The 26,718-nt window shown below is 44.8% G+C and overlaps 3 protein-coding genes across 3 annotated transcripts; 2 read left to right on the top strand and 1 right to left on the bottom strand.

Annotated features, from left to right (window-relative positions):
- Positions 1-3,388, top strand: LOC140034950 (7-deoxyloganetic acid glucosyltransferase-like). The gene is made up of 2 exons (XM_072073868.1): positions 1-664; positions 2,252-3,388. Exons 1-2 carry the CDS (start codon positions 139-141, stop codon positions 3,205-3,207), a joined length of 1,482 nt encoding a protein of 493 aa, XP_071929969.1. The 5' UTR covers positions 1-138; the 3' UTR covers positions 3,208-3,388.
- Positions 3,389-8,668: 5,280 nt separating this feature from the next.
- Positions 8,669-13,271, top strand: LOC113730424 (7-deoxyloganetic acid glucosyl transferase). Its single transcript, XM_027255088.2, has 2 exons — positions 8,669-9,301; positions 12,144-13,271. The coding sequence occupies exons 1-2, from the start codon at positions 8,788-8,790 to the stop codon at positions 13,082-13,084; spliced, it is 1,455 nt and encodes a 484-aa protein (XP_027110889.1). The 5' UTR covers positions 8,669-8,787; the 3' UTR covers positions 13,085-13,271.
- Positions 13,272-19,620: 6,349 nt separating this feature from the next.
- On the bottom strand, positions 19,621-25,643 carry LOC140023717 (uncharacterized). The gene is made up of 2 exons (XM_072073100.1): positions 25,411-25,643; positions 19,621-25,216 (listed from the first exon to the last, which is right to left on the bottom strand). The coding sequence occupies exons 1-2, from the start codon at positions 25,641-25,643 to the stop codon at positions 19,621-19,623; spliced, it is 5,829 nt and encodes a 1,942-aa protein (XP_071929201.1).
- Positions 25,644-26,718: the final 1,075 nt, after the last annotated feature.

The raw sequence follows: 26,718 nt of genomic DNA on the forward strand, positions 1-26,718 counted from the left end.
GATGCACTTGAAAATCTAGATATCCAAACAAATTGGTTTCATTGCAACAGCCAATTGAGTGTTCCAAAAGGTTAGGACCCAATCCAATCAAAAAAACAATTTAGTATAAGGAGGCAGTGGGGGACAGCGTTACTTGCCATGGATAGTCATCAAAAGCCGTCAAGTGCTCCTCATGTCCTGCTTTTCCCTTTGCCCCTTCAAGGTCCCGTAAATTGCATGCTGAAGCTGGCCGAGCTTTTCTGCTCCAGTCATCTTCAAGTCACCTTCCTTAACACCGACCACATCCAGCGTCGCTTGCTGAGTTGCACCGACGTTTCTAGCCGTTTTAAGCGTTATGCTGGCCATTTCCGGTTTGAAACGGTACCCGATGGCCTCCCGGCAGATAAGACGCTGACCGGAGAACAGATAGGGGAGTTGTTGGATTCCATGGAAGCTGTGAGCTTACCACTCTTCAGGGAGATTGTAAGGTCTAGTGTGCTTCTTTCTGATGATGCTCAAAATCCCTTGACTTGTATTATAGCAGATGGGGCTTTCGGATTTGCAGTTGATGTTGCTGCAGAATTTGGAGTTGCACTCATGTATTTTGATACCATCAGTCCTTGTGGTCTCTGGTCAATCTTATCTGCAAACAGGCTTATTCAAGCTGGAGATTTTCCTTTTAAAGGTCAGTTGTTTATTCTCCATGCTATGTATTACCAGAAGAGTATAATGTGTTGCATGCTATGCTAACAATCGATTTTTGGAGATCAGTAGTCTTAAAATTCAACGCCAGACTTGTTATCCAAAAAATCATATTGTCAAAATGCCTCCGCATGTTTACGAATTTGACCGTTAGCGAAAAGTCATTACGTCAATTTTGTCGATGAGAATGGCTCCTGGCCTCCGGCATCCTTCCGGTGCAGCGAAGATATTTGGCTCTTAGACGGCATAATGAGGTTGTTCATTCTCTGGCAAAACATTTGATTGAAATCTGCGACGCTTAAATTTCTGTGGGATTGCCTCCCTAATCTATTCTTGCATGCAGATCTTCTTTCAAATTAATGATATTGTCTTCCGTTTATCACTAAACTATGTAACTATGTTTAGGTTCTTCCGAATTATGAAGCTGCTTCTTTTTAACTATATCTATAACTACAATTAGAACTTCTTCGTTATGTATATATTATAAGGCATCAGAATCTTGAAATTCCTTTCGTATAGTATTTTTTTTTTCCGTGTTTGGCTAAGAGGAATTCTATTTCAGGAAAACTTAAAAGGGTAAACATCCAAAACACTTACATTAAGGAAAAGAAGATTTTATACCAAAAGACTTGATTATATTATATATATTGCATGCAATTCAAATTGTTTGCAAGAGAAACTGCTGGAACTGCTAACTGTTGCAATGAAAACACTTCTTACACCTTTTTTTCTTCCCATTTAACAAAACATCACCAAAATTATTGCTAAACGAAATATCAAGATACTCATATTTGTGCAACCTGCAACATGTTTTAATCAGTTTGCCTCATGATTTGCTTTTGGTCTTTGATATTTCAACCATTATGATTAGCTTTAAGCTCTGAAACACGTGTCTTAACATAATCAAGTAAAGCTCTAGAAAGATATATAATAGTTATGCTAAAAACTGTGATGCTTCTTGAATGATCAATTTCTTAAATAAAAGCCTATTAGTAAAGTTTTATCAGTTCAGATTAGTTTAGGATTCTACATTAAGAGGATAATTAACCACATGTAAACTGGCTGTTAATTAGAAAAAAGTTGCATTATTGAACTATTAATATGACTCAATAAAAGATTAAGAGTTTAACACAGTTGCATAGATGTGCGGAAAAAGATCTACTTATGATTCGAAACCTCTTCGTACCTGTATATTTAGCCTACAGTTGTAGATAGGAAAAGCTCTACTTCTATTTTTTTCCCCCTCAGTAACATGTAGACCGTACATTGGAAGTTTTTGGCTGCGAAATCAAGTATTATAAAGCTAAACCTTTTTTCGTTTTATGCTTAGTTCAAGTAGGAAGGTTCCTTGTAAAGTCAGAGACGCAATAATCTTGTATTACATGCAAGTTTGCTGAAAGATTCAGCCTAAAATGCATCACATGGACTACGGATTAATCAGTGCATGAAACCTACGATCAATTTTACTGTTACAAGCCATGCATATCTTCAATGGAAGGTTGTTCATATAAAAAATCATAACCCTCGCACGCAGTTTTTGAGTTTTAACTGTCGCAATCACTTTAAACAGATGATGACTTGGATGCACCGGTAACCAGCATTCCAGGAATGGAAGGTTTCTTGAGGCGTCGAGATCTTCCAAGCTTTTTTCGCATACCTGACCAAAATGACCCAATAATCCAGCGCGTGTTAAAGGAGGAGCGACAAATGAAGAGATGCCAGGGCCTGATTTTCAATTCATTTGAAGATCTCGAGGGTCCAATACTTTCTCAACTCAAAACTCTTGTTCCAAGCGTCTACACCATCGGACCCCTCCACACCCACAAAGAGACTAGGCTAGCTTCAGAAAGAGAGTCAAAAAATGATCGCAACTCCACAAATAGCCTGTGGAAAGAAAACAAGAGCTGCATTTCTTGGCTTGACAACCAACCTGCAAAATCTGTTATCTATGTTAGCATTGGGAGTCTTGCCCTCATGGGAAAAAAGCAGCTCCTGGAGATCTGGCACGGTTTGGCCAACAGTGGGGTGCGATTCTTGTGGGTTCAAAGGCCAGGGTCCATTACCGGGTTAGACGAGGAAAATGATGCTGGGATTCCTTTGAAATTGTGTCGAGCTACTACAGAGAGAGGGTGCATCGTGAGTTGGGCTCCGCAAGAAGAGGTTTTAGCCCATCCTGCGATTGGTGGCTTCTTAACTCACAGCGGCTGGAACTCGACTTTGGAAAGTATAGTTGAGGGAGTGCCTATGATTTGTTGCCCATACTTTGCTGACCAACAGATCAATAGTAGGTATGTGGGGGAAGTTTGGAAGCTGGGGTTGGACATGAAAGATACTTGTGATAGGGATATTGTTGAGATGATGGTTAGGGATCTTATGGAGGAGAGGAAGGATGAATTCTCGAAAAAGGTCGATCATATGGCTAGATTGGCTAAAGCAAGTGTGAGCAATGGGGGATCTTCGTACAATGCTTTGAACCGTCTAATTGAGGATATCAAGCTGATGAGCCAGAAAAAGCCACTTTGGTGACTACGTACAACGTTTACCACTTATCTTTCTCTTGGTGCTTTTGTTTTGGACTAATGATGTACCATTGTTCTTTTGCTTTCTCGTTCCCCCTCCCTGTAACCACCCCAAAAAAAAAAAAAATTCGTAGTATAGGTTAGGATATCAAGCTCATGAAATCGTGGCATCATTTTCCTTTTTTGTTTTCTCTTGGTGTTATTGTTTTCTCGTGCCCCCTCCCGAGTCCTGTCCTGGTAACAAATAATTTTGTTGCTGCGTGTATCAATAAAATGCCTTCTCTTGTTGTCTCTCTCTCTCTCTCATTTTATTTTTATACATGTCTTATTCTATGAAAACATAACTTGTATTGAAAAACTCAAAGAAATGAAAACTAAAAAGAACATTTGTTAGCGTGCAATATCCTTTATTACACATATATTCAGCTCAACTCAAGAAACATATATTTTTCTGATAGAAGTCAAAGAGATCAAAGTTCTTTATTAAAAGGGAAAATTGTCAAATTGCTCCCTTGCGAGTTCGAAGAAATTTTTTGTCACTCACATTCAAATTTAGTCAAACTAGTTCCTCAGCTATAAAAGTTTTGTCCATTTGATTCCAGAGCTCATTTTTGTGCAGTTTTCTGACCAAAATACTTGCGCCATCTCGTGTACCTGCCTATAATTTCAAGGGTGAAATGGGAACAAAATTCATGTCTCTTTCTAAAAGAAATACCTCTCTTCCTCTCCCCCCCCTAATTTTCAAACACCAAACTCTATTTCTAATTCTCAACCACCAAATCCCAATTCCGAGTAACAAAACTTTCAACAAGTTCACAAATAACACATATAGCATTATAATATTCTATTATATGCAATAAATTACAATATTATGTTATTTAGACAATCTTTTACACAATCGTCCCTTTATTATCAAAAAGGTATCAAAGTGGTGGAATCAGTCACCATAATCAGATGGATTTAAGCTCTACTGTCCTTCTTTCTCACTCATCTTTGTAAAATTATCATGTCTGATGATCCACCAGTGCTTCTCGATCATTGGTACCCTTTTCTAATTTGATCCCTATGTCTTTTTCTTCATCACCTTTTGTTAATGTGCATTTGCTAAAGTCTTGTTGTTGTGAATTGGGATTTGGTAGCTGAAAATTTGAGGGGAGGGAGTGGTCTTTTTTCCCTTTCTTTAGGTAAGGGAAAACAATTTTTATTTCCATTTTGCCCTTGCAATTATGGGCACATGAGGTAGGTGTGCGTTTTTTTGTCCGAAAACAAAGCAAAAATGAGCTCTGATACCAAACCCGCAAGATTTTTATATCTGAGTGATTATTTTGGCCGATTTTGAATGTGATAAACTAAAAAAGGATTTTTTTTTCTTTTCTCAAAAAATGTGAGGGACCAAATTGAGCAGTTTTCCAATAAAAACATAGCGAATATTTTAGATCGCAAAAGTGTCACATTGGTTTCAATACTGAAGGCTGATCTTATGTTACGATTCCTGTTTTCTAAGATTATACTTCCAACTTCTGAAAGGATAGAGGTATTGAATATATACGTTTTCATTATGAATACAGGCCAAGTTATAAAAGTGGTCAGGAATTCCTCTAGATCACATATGTCAATGCTCTAAAATTAATGATGATATCTCTTTATGGAAAGTAGTAATTTTCTAGGTCATGTTTATACATGAAGGATACATCATTCCCACCTCTCGTGTGACATTTCACCTTTTTAAGTTTTCATAACTTGAAAGTTATACAAATTAGATCCTCCGCCTTATCCACTTAATTAATACTATTTAAGAATAATAACGTAATTTAACAAACATTTAAAATACCGATAACATAAATTTATGCAATTTAATTCAAGAACATACAGAAAACAATAACCATATTAGAACAACACGTATTAAGTGGGGTGCTACTAGAAAACACAAAATTGAGAACGGGCTGTTGGGCTTACATTAAAGAAAATAGTCCAAAGACAAACTAATGGATCCCCCTCTGAGTGGACGTGGAGTTTCGAAAGCCCAACGTTGTCACCTAGCTCATCGACTTGATGTCCTCATTAAATTAACAAACGCCCATCCTGGCTGACGTGGCTATTGAAATTTGGAAACCAGATTCCTTGTCACTTTCATTACAAGTTTACAACCTTGACCAGATGTCTAACCACTACTCCACCGAAAAATGTTGTTTTTTTTTAAATATAATTTCGTTGAACTCTCGGAAGGTTCCAAAAATTATATCCATCTCTATCGTTTACTTGTTTTTTTTTTAAATATAAATAGGAGGTCTCAAACTCGAAATTTCTCACTTACACTCCTTTTTTCGTACTACCCAACTCGTCTCTCTTCCCCACTTCTATTGTCCACTTGTTAACATTTTAATAAAATTACATATTGGGTGTTGCTAATACAAAGAATAAGTTTTGTAACTATTTTTCCTTTTCTTTTTTTCTTCTTATTTCTTTTTTTTTAATGTTTTGCTATTAAAACCACGGAACTATCAATATTGACCTTAAATTTTATCGCCACCCAATGTTGAACTAGTGACTTTTTTTTTTTTTTTGACAACTTTGAATGTGACTAAATTTTTGTCAATCTTTCTTCCTCTTTTTTTTTTTTTGGTATCAGAAGCGATAATAACTCGAAAAAGATATACCCCAAAACTACTATCAAACTATGATTGTTCTACTGGTCCAAAATTTCACAAAACCTAAAAGAATTATGATAGTACTTTTCTTTTTCCAATTTAGAAAGGATATATATCCACGGTAGCATACCATAAAAAAATACTTTGTTATAGTGATAGAACTATTATTGTTTCTTATTGAATGATAAATGGGTATTAGAAATTTGACGCTCTTTTCTTATATTTATACCATATTAGTTTATAATTATTTGGGATTGGTAATTTAAAACTTGGGAAAACTGCACAAATCGTCCCTAAAATATAATTGATATGAAAATTTAGTCCCTCGGAATAAAGATAATTATTTTTAATTCCTAACAAATTAAAAATGATCAGCGCTGGTCCTTGATCACTTTTTCGTTCAAAATTTAGCCGGAACTAGTCATGAGCAAATCACGTGACCAAATTTTAAAGGATAAATATGGTATACCAGTGTAACATTGACCGAATATATAAGAGACTATCAATCCCTTTCTTTCCAAAACGGGTTTGTTTGGATTGTGAATTATTTGAGATATTTTTACTGTAGCACTTTTTGTGATGTGATGTATGTGAGATAAAAAGGTAATTGAAAAGATAAAAAGATGCGTTGAAAATTGTAATGATGATGTAAGCAGATATAATTTGACAAATAATTCACAATCCAAACAAAGCAATCAAACTCACAGATTTGACATATAATTTTCCCAAATTTTTCCTCTTCAATTTCTTCAAAATTATCATAGACCAAACAAGACTGGGGGATGTGGCAGATAAGTTGGCTTATTTTCAATCAACTCACAGATGTTAAAGACCCTAATTTATGCACAGAGATCCTCTTCTCTCATGACTGGTACCTCTAGCAAGCAATCTCCTTTTTTTTCTTTACCTCATCTCTAATTCCTTTGACGAGCACACCACCGCCGACGATACTCTTTTTACCTTCATCTCAGCGATCGCCTCTTTCAATTCTAACACCGAGGGAGCAATAGTAGAACCACCATTGCAGCTGGAACCAATGGGGCCCTTGGCTTGGTTTGGAAAGTTATGACACTTCCGTTCTCTATCATTTCCGGTAGACTAGTGATGCCGGACTCTGGATGTGGGCTACTTGGTTTGATACTATGGAAATGATGCTTGGTTTGACCATGAAGGAGAGTTCAACAAGAGTTCAAGAGTACAAGTGGTGCTGTTTTGTTTGACCATGGAAAATGATGATCCTGTCCGAAGGTTAATGGCAACATTGGAGACAGGAGACATATTATTGAGGTTGAAATTTCATGTAACATTTGTCTGGAATCTTGCCAAGGTTACTATTGTTTTGCTTCATTTTGGCTTATTGTTTATTTTGTAATTGAATATTGGAGAAAATTATAGTCAAACTTAAAACAATAATTCGAGATTTTAGTTGATTTCTCAATTGTGTAGAGCATGAATTATTTGTCTTGTTGGATTTTTTTGTTGGTAAGTAATTCATAAATTACTTGTTGGAGTATTTATTTTTTTTGTGCAAATCTGCTTTCTCTATGATGCATTTTTTTGTATATAACGAGATTCTAGTTTTGAGTTGGAAATTCCATTTAGTGCCTTTTCTTATATATCTAGGGTTTTTGAAAATTATAGGGAGGATTTATTTATAATAAAAAGGTGGATGGAATTAGATATTTGGCCCAAAACCAATTTTTTTTTGTTGCACAATCCGTGTGTTTTTTCAAGGTATTTTTGGAAAATTTTAATGTAAAAAAGTGATTAGCCATTTTTGTATAATACTTAATTGAGATATAGGACATTTAGTCCCTTACATTTTCAGTCAACATTACACTAATATGCCACATTTACTCTTTAAAAATTAGTCACGCGGCCTGCTCGTGACTAGTTCCGGCTAAACTTCGAACGAAAAAGTGATCAAGGACCAAAGTTGATCACTTTTAATTTGTTAGAGACTAAAAGTGATCGTTTTCATTCTGAGGGATTAAATTTTTACATCAGTGATATGTAAGGGATGATCCGTGCAGTTTTCCCTTAAAACTTTATAAGCAAAGGGCATTTTAGGAATTTTTGACAAGTCTAAGGTTTATTTACAAAAGTGTCAGTTATATGTAATTGTTAAAATTTTAAGGGAACTTAATGAAATTATCAAAAACATCAAGAAAGGTTTATGAAATTATCCCCATATTTTATTGTGAGCCTTTAATTGTTTTTCCCACGGCAAATGATACTGCCATTATATATTTCCACGGCAACTGTACATGTTGGTTGGAATGACTGACGTACTCCTTTTTCTAAAGTCCAAATTACACTTAGACTTCTGAATTGTAAGTTCGGCATTTGGTGCAATGTATGGGAATACAGTCTTGGCAGCAGCCCTGTGTTGAATTCACGGGTGAAGAAAATTAGCAAAATGATAAGATTAATATGTTATCTTCCGCTAGAATCCGAACTATTAAACTGTAGCACTTTTTGTGAATTATTAGAGATATTTTTACTGTAACACTTTTTGTGATGTGATGTATGTGAGATAAAAAGGTAATTGAGAAGGTAAAAATGTGTATTAAAAATTGTAATGATAATGTAAGCAAATAAATTTTGAGAAATAAAGTCCAATCCAAACAAAGCCTAGTAAGGTTATATACTATTTGGAAGATAATGCTAAAAGTTACTACTACTTTAAAATTGGAAAACGCAAATCAACGACTAATTGAGCACGTGGTGCATCTCCCCTAGTTCTCTGCCACCCTGCCTTGAAATTTTAGCCTTGTCAGTGGAATTGTGGAAAAGGAAATCAAATCAAATCAAATCGTCCAACTTATAAAAAACTCGATCACTCCCTACTCCCTACTCCCTACTGCTTCCAATCTTCTTCGTTTATCAGAAGACATAATTATTATCACGCAAGGCAAGCCTTTCACCAGTCAATACCAATGAACCAGAAGCCCCAGCTCCCGCCCCATGTACTCATCTTTCCCCTGCCGTTGCAAGGCCCCGTCAACTCCATGTTGAAGTTAGCAGAGCTTCTCTGTCTTGCGGGTCTGCACATCACCTTCGTCGTCACGGAGCACATGCACGGCCGGCTTTTACGTTACGCCAATATCCAATCTAGATTCGAATGTTATCCGGGGTTTCAACTGAAGACCATCCCTGACGGTCTGCCAGAAGATGATCCGCGTTCTCGAGGTAAATTCGCGGTGCTGCTTGATTCTCTCAAGTCCAAAGGCAAGCTAATCTTCAAGGACATGCTGACTTCTGGCTGCCTTAGCCATCAAAAACGCAGGCCCGTCAGCTTTATCATAGCTGATGGATGCTTGGGGTTCACCTGCGATGCTGCAAATGAGGTTGGTATCCCAATTGTTTATGTCCGAACAGTCAGTCCGTGTTGTCTCTGGGTCTGCTTTTGCCTTCCCAGGCTCATTGAAGCCGGAGAGATACCCTTTAACGGTACGTATACCAATCTTTATTTTAAGCTTTCGTCTCATTTTTTTCCTAGTGTTTTGGTTCAATTTATCTGTCACAACTTACAACACACGCCATGGTGTTTGCGAAAAAATTAAGTCTCAATCCCGTACGTATTGTCATATATATCCTCACTCAGAAGTTCGTAGAAGAAAAGTTAGAAAACTGTATGATCAACATAATTTAGTAGGTAATAATTTGACGTACGTTTGTTACTAGTTCAATGTTTAGATTCATAAACCGTGATCGATACATTGGGTAGATTAAAATGAGCTTAAAAAGTAAAAAATAAAAATAGGTTACCTGTGATATACTATAGAGTGAAATTAATGTTAATGTCCTTCAACTTTTTATCGTGCTGCTTTTACTATTTTTCTTTTTCACAACAGGAGAACGCGTGATGAAAAACCTAACACGAAAAGTTTACTATTAATGATTGGTCGAAAAGTTTGTCACAGCTCTTGGCACTATTTTTAAATTCAGATCAGATCGCCCGATTTGATGGATTGAAACGGGAATTGACTAGGCTTCCAATTAGAGTCGGCAAAAAAAGCTTAAAATCCAACAATCCGGCCATTAATTTTAAATGATGGATTGGGTCAATTGAATTATAGGTTTTATTGGGTTAGGTAAAAATAACCTAATTTATTCATTGGACGGATTGGGTTTTTTATTTGGGTATTCAATGCCCAACTTATTTAAAAGTAATTCAAAATAATAAATACAAGATTCAATATACAAATGCCCAACTATTTACATTTGGACATGTGTTAATAATTCATTGATTAATTTGTATTCAAAATTCTCATATATATATTTTCAATCAATTTTTTTAATTTTTATTTAAAAGAAAAATGAAACTTGAAATAAAAACCCATGCTTATTTTACTTTTATAATAGTAGTTAAACTCACTCAATTTCTATAATAATTTATTATGCCTTTTAAGAGTATGTTGTTTTCCTTTCCTTTTTTTTTCTTTTTTTTTTTGGTTGTTCTCAAGTTGCTACTTGCTTTTGTTTGTTAATATTTCATGTACGTAAGATAGAGTTTTAAATTTGTTCTAATTGCATTCTTTTTTAATATTTCGTGATTGCTTTTGTTTGTTAATATTTCGTGTACGTATAATATTGTACAAATTTCTTTTTTAACCTTTTAGCATTATATAATTTTGGATTCTTCAAATTTACAAACAAAAGCTTACTTTGTATCAGCCTATTTTTTCGCTAATTCAAAATAATGCAATTCCGATGTGGTAAAAATGTCAGAATAGTTCATGAATTCTCCTCTCATTTATTTCTTAAAAATTTTGGGATTTTCCTTAATAATTTTTTGAGGAGGAATACCAGTACTTTTTACAAGCATATAATATTTTCTGCTTTATATTACCGCTGTTGTAATTCTAAAAGATTAATATAATCATAGCATCAAGTATGATCCTAGATGATTCTAATTAATCAGGTGATGAATTATCTAACTGTATCAAATCAATAAAAAAATACCTTCTAATATATATTATATGTATATAGATCATGATATTAACTTCGAATCAATATAGTTGACTTGCATATTCTATTTTGTTTTAATAAATTATGGCAACTTGGGCATGGCTAGTCCAACAATTTCATTTCGTCTGAAACAAATAATTTCCCTTTTAATTAATTTCAACAACAGAAATAATTTTCCCTCTTAATTAGTGAGTCCAAGAACCAAAATGTAGTAATGTCTCCAATCATTTAATGGAAGAAAGCAATTTGCATATTATCCTCAGAATGTAGTTATGATGCATGAATCTTTCACAACAGTTTGCAAAATTTCAAGAGTCATGAATCATAATTTTTTTGAGAATATAAGGACTAAAGTACAAAGTTATTTTCTATAATTTCAATATTATTATACAACAAATTATATGTCTCTTACTTACATTTTCAAGTATAATATAATCTAGCATTCAATAATTTAAATACATAAAATATTACAATTTACAATAAAATAGATATGAATAGTAAAAGTGCTAATAAGTTGTGACAAAAAGGCAGATTGCTAGATCTGAAATGAAAAAAAAAAGGAAAAAATGAATCAGCAAAGAGATGAAAAGAAATCAGGGATTGGATGGGAATGGACAAAAATGGAGGACGGTTCCATGTGTGCTTGTGAATGTTTGCGAGAGTCAATAAAGGGCAAAAAAAAAAAAAAGGAAAGAGAGAGAGAGCATTAGATAGAAGAAGAATGGTGATGACTTGAAAAATGAAACAAAACAAAATATTAGAAAAAAATAATAATAAAGGAAGACGTACACAAACTGGAACAGGAAGTCTGGATTGCTTTGGATGCCAAAGAAAGCACGGGAAAGCCACTGGCGGCGAGGAAGAAAAAATGATAGGAAATTCCTTTTTAAATCTAAAATTTTTTTATATTGCATTTTGACCCCAAAATGTTTTGAATAATTAGAACTACGCATAAATTTCTTTTATTATTTTCATTTGCAACTTTAGTTTTTGCATGTTTACATGATTCTTGCTATCATTCTAGTCTTTCTAGATTAATTATCTTATGCGCTGCAGCCCAAGGACTTAGAAGTATTTACATGTACATTCTTAATTTCATTCTAAAAAATATATGGACACACACACACACACACACACATATATATATATATATGTATTTATGACATCATTTTATCCGATTTGATCCTTGAAATCGATCGAGTCAATTCTTGGTTCGCCTCTGAAAACATAGATTCTTGGTTGTAATGTCATGCTATATAGTCTATGGTGACGTGTGTTCTTGACTTTGAGAATGGAAGTGAAACACAAGTCTCATGTACAGGGGATGACTTGGACACACTCATAAAAGGTGTACCGGGGATGGAGAGCTTTCTCCGGCGACGTGACCTGCCGAGTTTTTGCCGTTCTGGTGACCCAGACGACGAAAGCATGCGACTCTATAAAACAGAAGGCCAAGAAAATTCCAGAGCCTATGGCCTCATAGTCAACACGTTCGAGGATTTAGACGGACCCATACTATCCCACATGCGTACCGTCTGTCCCAACATCTACACCATCGGACCGCTCCACGCCCACCATAAAAACAAGCTGGCCGAGCAAGCGGCGTCGCTGCCGCCCACTTCCAATAGCTTATGGTCCGTAGACAGGAGCTGCATGACGTGGCTAGACTCTCAGCCGTCAAAGTCTGTGATCTACGTCAGTTTTGGAAGTATTGCAACATTGACCAAGGGCCAGCTCATGGAGTTCTGGCACGGCCTGGCCAACAGTGGCGTCAGATTCTTGTGGGTAATAAGGCCGGATTCTGTCGCAGGGGAGGATTGGGAGAGTCAGGTTCCGGCGGAGGTACGGGAGGAAACGAGGCAGAGGGGGTACATTGTGAGCTGGGCCCCACAGGAAGAGGTCCTAGCCCATTTTGCTGTCGGTGGGTTTTTGACCCACAATGGGTGGAACTCGACTGTGGAGAGCATACACGCAGGTGTGCCCATGATTTGTTGGCCTTACTTTCTGGACCAGCAAGTGAACAGTCGGTTTGTGAGTGAGGTTTGGAGGCTGGGATTGGACATGAAGGATACCTGTGATAGGGCTACAATCGAAAAAATGGTGAGGGATTTGATGGTGGTGAGGAATGAGGAATTCTCTCGAAGGGCTGAGGAAATGGCCCAATTGGCTAGGACATGCCTGAACGAAGGAGGGTCGTCTTATGGCAACTTGGAGCGTCTGGTAAGGGACATTGAGTCCATGACTCAAGACCGAACAACTTGATTTGTTTTTACCAGGAAATAAAACACAGAGGACTAAGCTGCTTTTCCCAAGACTTGTTATCTTTTTTCTCTACTTTTTAGCAGGAAATAAGATACAGGGACATACTGAGTCTTGTATATGTTGCTTTGAGTCCTTATGGTCCTAATCTTACCTTATCAATAATGGACTTTTGTGCTTTTGATTTGAATGGCTCCATTCACTATTGCATTTGGGTTCATTGTTGCTTGATGGAGAACAAGACCAGCCCACTCGGTTTCTTGAGTTGGGACAGGAATGGGATGGAGGAATGTTAGTATCAATTTCTGAAGGGGGCTGATGGGGTCTCTGATAATTATATCAAACTTGAAGCCGTTCAATTTTTAACAGGCACGCGAGATTTAACTTCGATTACTTGCACGTCCTTTATTCGATCCAGGCAGAAGTTTTAGGAGGAAAGAAAACCCGTCATAGAATTAATATGTGCTCCTACCATAATTAATCCCCTCGGAACAGCCAACCAATCAATCAGCAAAGATGAAAGCATCAACATGTGGTTTCAAGTGTAAAACGTACATTTACGTTTGCTCTTTTGGTAATCAGATTCTTTCAAGTTTAACACGACTTTGAGGTTGACTCAGAAATGTTATGGTACAAGAAATAAGTTGTAGCATTAGTAGCTAATTAATTAAGGAGATTTGATATCCATCAATTGGCGATCGCAAGCAAATTTGTGCGTGGAGTAGGGTGGAAAAGAAGTTATTTGCAGCAGCGCGATGAATTCCGAATTCTTGTTGACTTCACCACCGACTTTATATTCATGCGTATAGATAATTAAAAAAAATAATTTTTTTTTTGTGCTCAATTACTTTAAAATAAAGTAATCAATTCCAATTATTATTGATAGACCAATTCACTTTTGAGCCGAACTACTTTCATTATTCTAAGATTGTTAAGTCAATTAGTACGCTGCCATCCATGTGGTTTCATTTTCTGAAGGCCCAATGTGTACGCAAAAAACATATCAAATTTCAGCTTAATCTTTCAAAGTACCCAAAAGTCTGCCATTTCGCTTTTCTATTTATTTACCCTTTTTTTTTTTTGTTTTTTCTGATCCCGTCTCAACTAAGTATTGTTTTTTTTTAAAATAACACTCCCACTACTATTGATCTCGGAGGTGTCTCTAATTATGAACGAAAAGGAAAAAAAAAGGGGAATTTTTAATATACTTTTGTAATTCTCTTCCCTAAAATATGCAGCTGTTGCTACGTCCCATGATTGCAATAATAAACCATTATAGATTGGTAAATTGCATGATTACGGGCATGCACGCTGATGGAGGGAAATCATCAATATGAACATGGATGCCTGCCTTGATTACGTATTTAATCTAATTGTGTCGATGCCTTTGGCGGGTTGACGTTTAATTAATGAATTCACCCGGAAGAAAATCATCAGTCAGAGTAACAATTTAATTACTAGCAATTTAAGCTTCCACTGCCTAATGGCAACAACAGAGCAAGAACCAATCCATTTTATATAAATGCTGCTGCGTGCAACTTCTCCTTGAGACAACACAGAAGTCGTAAAGATGCTTTGCAACACATGGGAGCAGAAGTTGATTCAACCAACGTACTATTCTTGTAGCGAATATGGACTAATCATGCTTTTGTCAGAATACACATAAAATAATAATGGTAGCAGCATAAATGTTTGAGTATTAACAAAGCATTTGGTGTGTGTGTGTGTGTGTGTTTACTGCTTTAAAAAGGAAAAAAGAAAAAAAGCTGGAATACGTTTTGTTCCTGTGTTAATTTAATTTTGGACTGACGTACGTGTTGGCAACACCGAATGGCAATTGTAGCGTTCATGTGAAGTCATGTTACAGAAGAACTACTGCTGCCACTACCAATTATTTTTCTTTCTAATTTGGGTTTCCATTATTTGACATTGAGATTGTGTGTGTCGGAAGTGAAGGGCAGGATGATTAGTCTTTTGCATAATTGATTGACTGACTCCTCTTTTACCAAAGGAATCTGGCTTTATCCTGAAGAAGCGCGGGGCTTCCCCGGACCGAGCTGAACTGACGAGCTCGGGGTGTCGATGGGAGAGCTGATCCAAGACCTGCAAAACAAGTAAAAGTGATCTCACGGTGGGGGGGCCCGAGGGTTGTCCCCGAGGGCGCTCCGACGGCCAAGTTAGTACTCCGGTGGGTAAGGTTCACGGGAAGTAGCAATGGTTCAGGATAAATTGCCAATAGTGAGCGTACCTTGTACAGTGGATGTGTGTTATTATTTATACCTGGAAGGGAGTCCGACCTCCGCACGACGCGGGACTTGCCCAGTATAGATAGTATCCCGCACTCAGGGGGATTACTCCCGACCTCTTCGGGACGGACCTTCGCCTCCCCTGGGAGCCCTAGTCGGTGCGGCCCAGGGCTGCTGCCAGGGGTCTGGGGGCCAAGGCCCAGCTCGGTTCTTCCTGGGCTGCCGCGTGTCCGAGCCCAGAACGGGGCCTCTGCACTAACCCCCTAGATTAGGTAGGACTGTCAGACAGACCTAATCTATCTTCGCCACGTGGGAGGCCAGAACCGCGCACTACCCTGCCGAGGTCACCTCTGGTACAGTGCTGTCACAGGGACGCTGCGCCCACGTCCTTTCAGCTGTCCCGCCTCTTCGGTTTTCGTGCCCGCATTAAATGCGTTCACATGAGGGTCGGTTCAAATTCACGCAACCGTTCTCCCTCCGCTCTTCCCCCTATAAATAGGGGATGCCAAATACTCATCTGTCCCATTTGCCATTTCCGCTTCTTCTTGTGCATTTCAAGTTATCACTCTCCCTGTGCACCCACATTTCCATTTTCCAGCAACCTCCGGCGTCCTGTGCCCAGATTCCGGCGAGCCTTCAATCCTTCTTCTGCCGTCATCAGTAAGTCCTTTTTGCGATTCATCTTCCCTCTTCGCGGTGTCTCTTTTGCCCTCTGCTACCCCCCACTTTTTATGTCGGATCATTCCTCCTCCTCTGTTGCTGTAGTATCAGTCCGCCGCAGAGCTCCCCGAGTTATCGTTCTTTCCTCGCCTTCACCCTCATCTTCGTCACCATCTTCTCCTCCCCCTCTTTCCCCTTCTTCTGCTTCTAGTCCCAGCTTCCACACCTCTGACCTGCCCGAGCCTACTGACATCATGAGCTCTCCTTCACCCCAGTCTCCTTCATCCCATCCTTTTTCTGCCCGCGCTCTAGAGGAAACGGCTGAGCTCGACGCCTACCTTGAGCAAGAGGCCGCAACCACCTCCTCTCCCCAGTCCCCCCATGACTCCCCTGGCGGGGCCCAGGGCGGAGCTGGGGAGGACAGGGATCCCTCTGAGGGGACCCCTACCTCGGAGCAGGGGGAGGATCCCGAATTCTCCTATGGTTACCCAAACCTACAGGAGGCCACCCTGTCGCCCCAGGACGTGGCCGAGCTGGCCGAGTCGTACTCCATCCCCCCGGCCTTCGAGCCGAGGGCGGCCGGGCCCGACGACCGAGCCTGCCGACCTCCCCCAGGCTTCGTGGCTATCTACAGGGAGCAGCTCATCGCAGGGCTCCGTCTCCCCATTCATCCAGCTCTGACCAATATTCTGACCTACTGGGGGCTCAGAATCACCCAACTTCACCCTACCTCCATCAGGATCATCACCGGATTCCTGATTTACTGCCTTCTCTGCGACATCCCCTACTCTCTCTCCCTTTTCCGAGCCGCCTTCATTCTTAAGTCTTCCCTCCCGGGGTGGTACTACTTCTCCCGTCGGGGCCCCCAGACCAATGGAGGGAAAGGGGCCCAGGAGTTGTTCTTCGGCCTCCCCTCCTCCGTTAAGGATTGGAAGGAGGATTTCTTCTTTGTCCGATCCACACATTTTCCTCCCAATGTGTGGAAGGTTGGGGGGGTCAAGGCCGACCCCTACCCGAAGGACCTGGACTACGAGACCCTCAGCCCGTTGTTGGGCTCCAAGGTGAAGCTCGATGTTACCAGGATCTCTTCCGAGCAGATCTCCGCAGCAGGGCTGTTGGGGACGTTGTCCGGATCCTCTGGGGAAGTGGCGACCCCCCAACCCAAACTCGACACCTGTAACGCTGGCTCCGTCCCTGTCTTTATTCATAGCGTATAGATTTTCCCTTTTTTGCCTTTTACTGTCTTTCGTTCGGCTGACCTGGTGTTCATTTCAGTGAGGAAGCTCTCCCAACTGCTGGGCGCACCCCTCGAGGAGGTCACTCCCGACCCCCAGCCCGGGGCTGCTCGGGGGGCCCCGGGTGGGGCTTCCACCCCGGGGGGCGGCTCAGCCCCCCAGAAGGAGACATCGCAACCATCCCCCTCCAAGCAGGCCGCCAGCAAAAAGAAGGCGGCCGGACAGAAGAGGGGCAGAGGGGACGAGCCCTCTCAGGCTGGGCAGAAGAAGCTCGCCCTGGTCTCCGCACAGCCTCCTGTTGCGCGGGTCTCCGGGGGACCAGTCCACCTGGGCGTGGGCTCTGCCGAGGAGCAGGTCCAGGAGTCGACTCCCCCGAGCTTGTGGCACTTCCGCCACATAGCTCCCCTGAAGCCGGGCCAAGCCCCCACGATGCATGACCCCCGCCACTTCTGCCCGTCCTGGAAACTCTCCATCAACGACCGAGCCCAGTTCCCCGAGGTGGCTCGCGAGCTGATGGTGGGCTCGGTCCTTCCCAGGGACAAGAAGTGGATGGAGCTGGCCAGCCCCCCCGAGCTCTTGGACGCGTATTATACCGCCCAGGCCCAAGTAAGTATCACCCAGGGGTTAATTTCACCCCCGTGCCTGGGTTAAGTGATGTGGCATGCTGACCTGCTTTCTCTCTTTTCCAGTCCAACGCTGCCGGTGCCGCCCTGGCCACCCGCTTCTCTGAGCTGTCTCCCGATCTGGAGAAGTTGCGGAAGAAGAACCTGGAGGCGGAGAGGAAGCTTTCCCAGGCCCTCCAGGAGGCCAGCTCCCTCAAGGCCAAATTAGACAAGGCCGAGAAGGAGCTGGACGCCGCCCAGGTCCAGCTCGCCTCCACCAGGTCGGAGCTCGACCAGGAGAGGGCTGGTGTGGCCAGGCTGAAGGAGGAGCATGCCGTGGAGCTCTCCGGCACCGTCAGCCGAGAGCGGAAGAAGGCTGTTCGGGAGTTCATCTCCTCCGATCAGTTCGAGATGGACATCGCCCTCCTCAACCAGCCCATCCTCCAGGTTGGCTCTACGCGGGCCCTGACCCAGGTGCAGGGCCTCAACCTACCCGGCTTCGACGTGGCGGACTTCAAGGACTACGATCCTGCGGCCGAGGATAGGCTGGACTGGCTCTTTGATGGGTACCGGAAGGGGCATGCCCTGAAGAGCCTGGTCCGCCGAACCGACGTAGGAGCAGACCTAGAGGAGGTTCCCTTGGAGGAGGACGGGTCTCCAGGCAGAGCTGCCGGGAAAGAGCCGGTGGCCTAGGGCGGTAGCCACTCCAGAAACCCTTTCTGTCTTTTTGTACGGATGTGACCATGCTCCAGTTGAAAATGCTCTTGGAGGTCCATCCAGGACGGAAGGGGTTTCCTGCTTCCGGGCTCCTGAATAGCCTTCACCATACGCCTCTCAACATGCTTAAGGTGTACTTTCAGCTTCCACCCCGGTCGGGACACCAGCAGGCAGAACAGACATCAAAGGAGATTACCAGCTCGGAAATTTTACGGTAGATAGTCAGGGCGCTTTGTAATAGATAGGCAGCTCGGAAGCTTTGTAATAGATAGGCTTGCAATGTATACACAAGATTTCCCAGGATTATTTCCTTCTTTCCTCGCCCACTCGCAATGCTATGTGCCGACCTCCGGGGTCGAACACCTCACACCTCACCCCTTGGGGCTGAGTGCTTTAAATGTTAAGCGCGTCCTTGCCGACCTCCCAGGTCACTTCACTCCTCATTAAGCGCGTTCGAGCCGACCTCCCACTTCACTCCTCATTAAGCGCGTTCGAGCCGACCTCCCAGGTCGAACACTTCACTCCTCATTAAGACCGACCTCCTGGGTCGAACACTTCACACCTCATTAAGCGCGTTCGTGCCGACCTCTTGGGTCGAACACTTCACGCTTCATTAAGCGCGTTCGTGCCGACCTCCTGGGTCGAACACTTCACACGCGTTCACCTCCTGGGTCGAACACTTCACCCTTCATTAAGCGCGTTCTCGTGGGTCGAACACTTCACACTTCATTAAGCGCGTTCGTGCCGACCTCCTGGGTCGAACACTTCACACTTCATTAAGCGCGTTCGTGCCGACCTCCTGGGTCGAACACTTCACACTTCATTAAGCGCGTTCGTGCCGACCTCCTGGGTCGAACACTTCACACACTTCACCTCCGAACACTTCACACTTCATCCACTACCCCTAGCCCCCCACTAGGACGTTGAGCGAGGGAATGCTGAATGTGCTAGTGTAAGGTGCAGGTTTGAAAATTGTAAAATGAAACAAGTACAAGTGAAAATTAAAACGAGCTGTAATTTGAATGGAAAAACAAAAATTCAGATTCCAGAGTACAGGCCATTGAACATCCTGGTTTAACCTACGCCACAAACAACCGCAAATTGGAGAAGTGCCAAGTCCGGGGTACTTCAGATCCATCCATCTTAGCGAGCTTGCAATAGCCAGCTTGGCTCGCCTCAAGGACCTTGTAGGGGCCCTCCCACTTTGGGTCGAGCTTGTTGGAGCCGTGTACTCGGCTTATCGAGTTCCTCCTCAGGACGAGGTCTCCTGGCTGGTATTGTATAGTCTTTACTTTGGCGTTGTGATAGCGAGCGAGCTGGCTTTTGTACTTAGCCATTCGGATAGCCGCTTCCTCCCGCCTGACTTCGAGCATGTCCAAGTTGTACCTAAGCTCTTCCTCGTTGGGTGTTGCCACGAAGTTCTGCGTTCTGGGTGAGGGAAGACCAACCTCTGCGGGCACCACAGCCTCTGCTCCGTATGTTAGGGAGAACGGGGTCTCGTGAGTAGCCGTCCTGGGCGTAGTGCGGTAAGCCCAGAGGACACTGGGGAGCTCATCCAGCCAGCTTGATTGGGCGGACTCCAGTCTAGTCTTCAACCCTTGCAGGACAGTTCGGTTAGCGTTCTCCACCTGGCCATTGGCCTGGGGGTGACCAACCGACGTGAAGTGCTGGATGATTCCGAGCTCGGCGCACCAGCTCCGGAAAGGGTTCTCGGCAAACTGGCGGCCGTTGTCAGATATCAGGACATGCGGAATCCCAAACCGGCAAACTATGTTCTTCCAAAAGAATTTCTGGATCGCCTTCCCCGAGATAGAGACCAGGGGCTCCGCTTCCACCCACTTCGTGAAGTAGTCTATGGCTACCACGAGGTGCTCATATCTTCCCGGGGCTCGGGGAAAGGGACCTAGGAGGTCTATCCCCCATTGGGCGAAGGGCCAAGGACTGTGGATGGGGACCATCTCCCGAGCTGGCTGATGGCGCAGCGAAGCGTGCACCTGGCAGGCTCGGCATTTCTGGACCAGATCCGCTGCGTCTTGGAAGACGGAGGGCCAATAGTAGCCCAGAAGGAGGCACTTCTTAGCCAGCATTCGGGACCCCACATGGGCCGCACATATTCCTTCGTGGACTTCGCGCAGGACGTAATCACCTTCTTCGGGTGTGACGCACTTTAGCCAGGGGGACAGGTACGACCTCCTATAGAGGGTTCCCCCGGCGTAGGCGTACTTGGCAGCTCGGAGCTGGATGCGTCGGGCCTCGGCTTTGTTTTCGGGGAGGTCACCCGAGCTGAGGAAATCCACGAGGGGCGTCATCCAGGTGGCCGAGCTGTCTATGGCCAGGACCTGGACCTGATCGATACTTTTCTGCTTTAGCACCTCCACCAATACCTCCTTGCTGAGGTGGGCAAATGAGGAGGACGCCAACTTTGAAAGGGCGTCTGCCCGCTTGTTCTGGGACCTTGGCACCCGCTCGATTTCGAACGTTTCGAACAAAGCCACCGCTTCTCGTACTTTGGCCAGGTACTTCTTCATAACCTCGTCCTTGGCTTCGTACTCCCCAAGGACTTGGAGGACGACGAGCTGTGAGTCGCTCCTGACCTGGATCGCGGTTATCCCCATCTGGTGGGCTATCCGCAATCCTGTGAGCAGGGCCTCGTACTCGGCCTCGTTGTTGGACGCGGGGAAGTCCAATCGGAGGGCGTAGGTCAGTTCTTCCCCGGTAGGTGAAATGAGTAGCAGACCCGCCCCGCTTCCTTCCTTGCTGGAGGCCCCGTCCACGAACAACACCCAGGGCTCCTTCGGCAACCGCTCCTCGTGTTGGGGACTTAGCTCGGTTAGATTCAAGCTAGCCCCCTCGGCAAGGAAATCCGCTAAGGCTTGGGCCTTGATGGCTTTGCGGGGTTGATAGCCGATGTCGTGCTCGGCTAGCTCGACAGCCCATTTGGTCATTCTGCCCGAGACCTCGGGCTTGGTGAGTATCTGACGCAAGGGCTGGTCGGTCAGGACTACAATGCCGTGAGCCTGAAAGTAAGGGCGGAGCTTGCGTGCCGCATGTACCAAGGCAAGGACCAACTTCTCGGCTGGCGAGTATCGTGTCTCTGGCCCCTGTAGAGCTCGGCTCACGTAATACACCGGCCTCTGAGCCCCCTCATCCTCCCGCACCAGGACCGCGCTGACGGCCTCGTTGCAGGCGGATAGGTATAGGAATAAGGTCTCCCCCGGCCCTGGGGCTGTCAGAGATGGTAGCTCGGCCAAGTAGGTTTTTAGGTCGATGAAGGCCTTCTGGCACTCCTCAGTCCAGTGGAAGTCCTTCGGCGCTTTCAGTACTCGGAAGAAGGGCAGCCCCCGGACCGCGGATCGCGAGAGAAACCTATTCAGGGCGGCCATCCTTCCTGTTAGCCGTTGGACCTCCTTCACGCTCCTCGGAGGGGCCATGTCCATGATGGCCTGGAGTTTATCCGGGTTGGCCCGGATTCCGTCTCGGGACACCAGGAAACCGAGGAACCTTCCCGATCTGACCCCAAAAGTGCACTTCTTCGGATTTAGGCGCATCCGGCTCTTCAGTAGGATGTCTAGGACCTCCCGCAGGTCGGGTATGAGGCGCTGGTCAGTTCGACTTTTGACGATCATGTCGTCCACGTAAACCTCCATGCTCCTGCCGACCTGGTTTTGGAATAGCTTGTTCACCAGGCGCTGGTAAGTTGCTCCCGCGTTCTTCAATCCGAAGGGCATGGTCCTGTAGCAGTAGGTTCCCTCCTCGGTGATGAAGGAGGTCTTGTCCCGGTCCTCCTCGGCCATCTCTATCTGGTGATATCCCTTAAATGCATCCAGAAAGCATAAAACGTCAAAGCCCACAGTAGAGTCTACTAACCTGTCAATCCGTGGTAGGGGAAAGCAGTCTTTTGGGCAGGCTTTGTTAAGGTCTGTGAAGTCTACACACATCCTCCAGGTCAGGTCCTCCTTCTTGACCAGGACGGGGTTGGCCAGCCAGGTTGGGTAGTAGACCTCCAGGATGATCTTGGACTCCAACAACTTGCCGACCTCCTGCCTGATCACCTCATTTCTCTCGGGGGCGAAACTCCTCTTCTTTTGCTTTACTGGCTTGAAGTGAGGGTCCACGTCGAGGTGATGGACGGCCAGGTCCGTAGGGATCCCGGGCATGTCATCCACCGTCCACGCGAAGACCTGGGAGTACTCCCTCAATAAGGCCTTCAAGCCTTCCTTCTCGATCGTTGGCAGCAGTGCCCCGATGCGGATGACCTGGTCGGGACGTTCCTTCCTCAGGGGGAACTCCTCGATCTCATCCTGGGTGCCCAGCTGTTGGGCCTCATCCCCTGGGATGTAGGGCTCCAAACAGGTTGTCTGGGCGACCACCTTCTCCTGCCCCCGGAGAGTGGCCAGGTAGCAAGCCCTGGCTACCTCTGGGTCGCCGTGCACCTCGGCTATCCCCCCGGGAGTGGGGAACTTGACGCTGAGGTGAAAGGTAGAGGGAATAGCCCGGAGGGCGTTCAAAGCAGGTCTCCCCAGGAACACATTGTACGGGGACGACTGCTTGACCACCACGAAGTTAACGGGAACGGTCCGACACTTGGGGGCCTGACCTACGGTGACCATCAGGGTGATCATCCCTTCCGGGCTGATGGGTGGTCCGGTGAAGCCCACCAGAGGTGTCCGGACCGGGGTGAGCTGGTCATCCCTTAATCCGAGCTCCTTGAACACCCTGTAGAACATGATGTCGACCGCACTACCCTGGTCGACGTATACCTTCTTCACCCGATAGTTGTTGGTGACAATGTCTATCACGATGGCCTCATGGTTCCCAGAAGCTAGGGGGACCGCATCCCTTGGCCCGAAGGTGATCTCCTCGTCCATGCGCAAGCGCTTCAAGGAATCGTCGCCTTCGGGGGGTGGTCGCTTGTTCTTCCGAGCTGCGTGGCTGTCCCCCCCTGTGGGACCTCCGGCAATGGTGTTTATCACACCCGCCAGGTTCTGGGTGTCCGGGTCGGGAGAGTGTCCCCGAGGAGCGTCCCGCCGCTCTGAGCGGTCCCGACGCCGTCCCTCGTGCCTGTCCCCGTGGTGGTTGCGCCCGGGCTCCTGGCCTGGTCGGCGCACGAACCGCCCTAGAAGGCCTCGCTGGATCAGGTCCTCTATCTCCTTACGCAGGGCCCAGCATCCCTCCGTGTCGTGTCCCACGTCGCGGTGAAAGGCGCAGTACCTGTCCTGGTTCCTTTTGTTTCGGGGCGTCCCCATTTTTGGCGGCCGATCCCCTAGTCCTTCCGCCTCCATAACGGCCAAGATCTGAGCTCTGGGTCGTGTTAGAGGGGTGTAGGTCTTATCGGGGGGTGGCAGCAGAGCAGGGGCCTTCTCCTTCGAGAGCCGGTCGAAGACGTTTTTCTTGGACGGGGCGTCCTTGTTCTCGGGGAGGTTTGTCCGACCTCTCCGATCCCCAAGCTCCCGATCAGACTCCTTCTTCAGACGGCCTGCCTCCTCCGCATTAGCAGCCTCGTGCGCCCTGCGAAGGAGCTCTTCCAGGTGCGCGGGAGGCTTCTTGGCCAGGTCGTAGAAAAACTCTTCTACCCTGAGTCCGTTCGTGAAGGCAGCCATCACCACTTTCTCATCCCTGTCTCTGACCTGCAAGCTCTCCGCATTGAAGCGGGTCATGAAGTTCTTCAGCGACTCGTCGGGCCGTTGCCTGATGGACATCAGGTGGGTTGCGTTCCTCGCGTATACCTTCGAGGAGACGAACTGGGCTGCAAACTGCCGGGCCAGCTCGGGAAAGCTCCGTATAGATCCCGGTTTCAGTCCCTGGAACCAGAGCCGCGCCTTCCCCTTTAGGAACATAGGGAAGGTCTTACAGCGAACCTCATCCGCGGCGGTTTGCAAGCGCATATGCGTCAGGAATACCGAGAGGTGGTCTTCCGGGTCTGTAGAGGCATCGTACATCTCGATGCTCGGAATCTTGAACCTCCGGGGTAGGGGGTAGTCCTCTATCTCCCGGGTAAAGGGCGAGGTTGCATAGTTGTCTTCGTACGGCCGGGGCCTCAAGATCTGCTCGAGCTCATCCCGAGCAGGGTCCAGATAAAGGGGGTCGCGGGGCCGGCTCTTGACAGACCGAGCAGGGGAACGCTCGAACCCATTCCGTGTGGGTTTCCTCGGAGAGGGGTCTCTGAGGTGACTCCTCGCGGACCTGTCGCGGGAATACCTCTCGCTGTCCCCGACCACCGAGGCTCGGGGGCGGGGAGGAGTCCGGGGTCGCTTCCTCCTAGGGGGCTGGTCTCGCGACTCATCCTCCGAAGGATCAGGGGGTAATTCCTTCTCCTTCCCCTTGGCCTTGGAGGTCTGTGCACCCCCAGCCCCCTCTCCTTCTTTCGCCTGTCGAATTATATCCTCCAGCATGGGGAGATTCTCCGTCACAAACTGGAAGATCTGCTGCCTCCGTTCCCCTGAAAGGGCTGAGCCACCGGCCCCCTGGGATGCACCAGCCTCTTTCCGCTGGGACCCCCCACCGCCCCCAGGGCCGGTGCTCTCTGCCGTACGCTTGGATCGCGTCCGGGCCATCAACACAATCTTACTTACCTTACGGTTCCCACAGACGGCGCCAACTGAAGAAGCGCGGGGCTTCCCCGGACCGAGCTGAACTGACGAGCTCGGGGTGTCGATGGGAGAGCTGATCCAAGACCTGCAAAACAAGTAAAAGTGATCTCACGGTGGGGGGGCCCGAGGGTTGTCCCCGAGGGCGCTCCGACGGCCAAGTTAGTACTCCGGTGGGTAAGGTTCACGGGAAGTAGCAATGGTCCAGGATAAATTGCCAATAGTGAGCGTACCTTGTACAGTGGATGTGTGTTATTATTTATACCTGGAAGGGAGTCCGACCTCCGCACGACGCGGGACTTGCCCAGTATAGATAGTATCCCGCACTCAGGGGGATTACTCCCGACCTCTTCGGGACGGACCTTCGCCTCCCCTGGGAGCCCTAGTCGGTGCGGCCCAGGGCTGCTGCCAGGGGTCTGGGGGCCAAGGCCCAGATCGGTTCTTCCTGGGCTGCCGCGTGTCCGAGCCCAGAACGGGGCCTCTGCAGCTCCCTGGTTAGTTCTTTCTCTGGACATGTAACCGTGCAGGTAACTGCAACTACTACTACTTTCAACTACGATTTTTACTTTAATAATAACTAATATTCAATATTTAGATGCATTAACTATTTTTAAACAAATTTGAAATATTGAGAAGCTTCGTCAAATTTGGAACTAGATTATGCGATGTTTTCCTTCTTTTTTTTTTTTTTTTTTTGTAATTTCTCTCCCTTCTAAGTTCTATTATTTCGCCAATTGTGTTGACAATTTGGTGACTTTTACTAAAACTATGGGTGTGCTTTAATAAGTAATATTACAAAACAATATTAATTGGTTGTGTTTGGATTGCATTTTTCATGATTTTTCTTGGAAAAATTACTGTAGCGATTTGATGTATGTGAGGGAAAAATGTAATAGGGAAATGTGATCACGGAAAACGATATAATTTTCCGAAGAAAAATCCCAATCCAAACAAATGACTTGAGCAGTGAGTTGAAATTGGGTTGTGAAATACGATTGTTGCTTGATTTGTATCCAAGAATCCCCCCCCCACCCCCACAGTTTTTCAAAAACAAAAAAAAAGGGAAAAAGAGAATGACCCCACAAAATTGCTTTTGTAAAATAGCAGCACGATTAACTCTTTTCCACGTGTGTAGCTCTATTTGGAATTCCTTCGAAAGAGCTCAGTTCTTTAGCTCATAATAGCTAATGATAAAATAAAAAAAAAAAAAAATTCTTTGGGAGAATGGGGCCTTCGGGAGAAGAGAATAAAGTAATACGATGTATGTAAAGCATAAAAGTAAATAAAGAATTATTCGAATAATTAAAAAATATGTTCATAGCAAATTCAAATTTGATGGTTCATGAACCCTTGTTTAAATTGTATCGAATCTCTTAGAAAAATTTTTAGGTTTTCTGAATATGTTTTCTTAACACATTTCTTGTCAACGGATGTATCTCATTTGCATCGCCACGTCCATATAGGATTCCAAAAATACAACATATATTAACAAAGAAAAATATCTCCTTCCTTTGTCTTCTCTTTTACTACTTGACTTGAGTTCATCATCGCAACGGTCTGTCACTGTTACGAGCATAATTCTTACAGCAA

This window comes from Coffea arabica, chromosome 2c (assembly GCF_036785885.1).
Source record: "Coffea arabica cultivar ET-39 chromosome 2c, Coffea Arabica ET-39 HiFi, whole genome shotgun sequence".
In the NCBI taxonomy this organism is placed as follows: Eukaryota; Viridiplantae; Streptophyta; class Magnoliopsida; order Gentianales; family Rubiaceae; genus Coffea; species Coffea arabica.

Coding starts and splice junctions, on each gene's coding strand:
- LOC140023717 (XM_072073100.1), bottom strand. CDS start 25,643: ATGTCCAGAGAAAGAACTAACCAGGGAGCTGCAGAGGCCCCGTTCTGG. Junction 25,217..25,410: donor AAGTCCCGCGTCGTGCGGAG/GTCGGACTCCCT, acceptor CTTGTTTTGCAG/GTCTTGGATCAGCTCTCCCA.
- LOC113730424 (XM_027255088.2), top strand. CDS start 8,788: ATGAACCAGAAGCCCCAGCTCCCGCCCCATGTACTCATCTTTCCCCTG. Junction 9,302..12,143: donor CGGAGAGATACCCTTTAACG/GTACGTATACCA, acceptor TCTCATGTACAG/GGGATGACTTGGACACACTC.
- LOC140034950 (XM_072073868.1), top strand. CDS start 139: ATGGATAGTCATCAAAAGCCGTCAAGTGCTCCTCATGTCCTGCTTTTC. Junction 665..2,251: donor TGGAGATTTTCCTTTTAAAG/GTCAGTTGTTTA, acceptor CACTTTAAACAG/ATGATGACTTGGATGCACCG.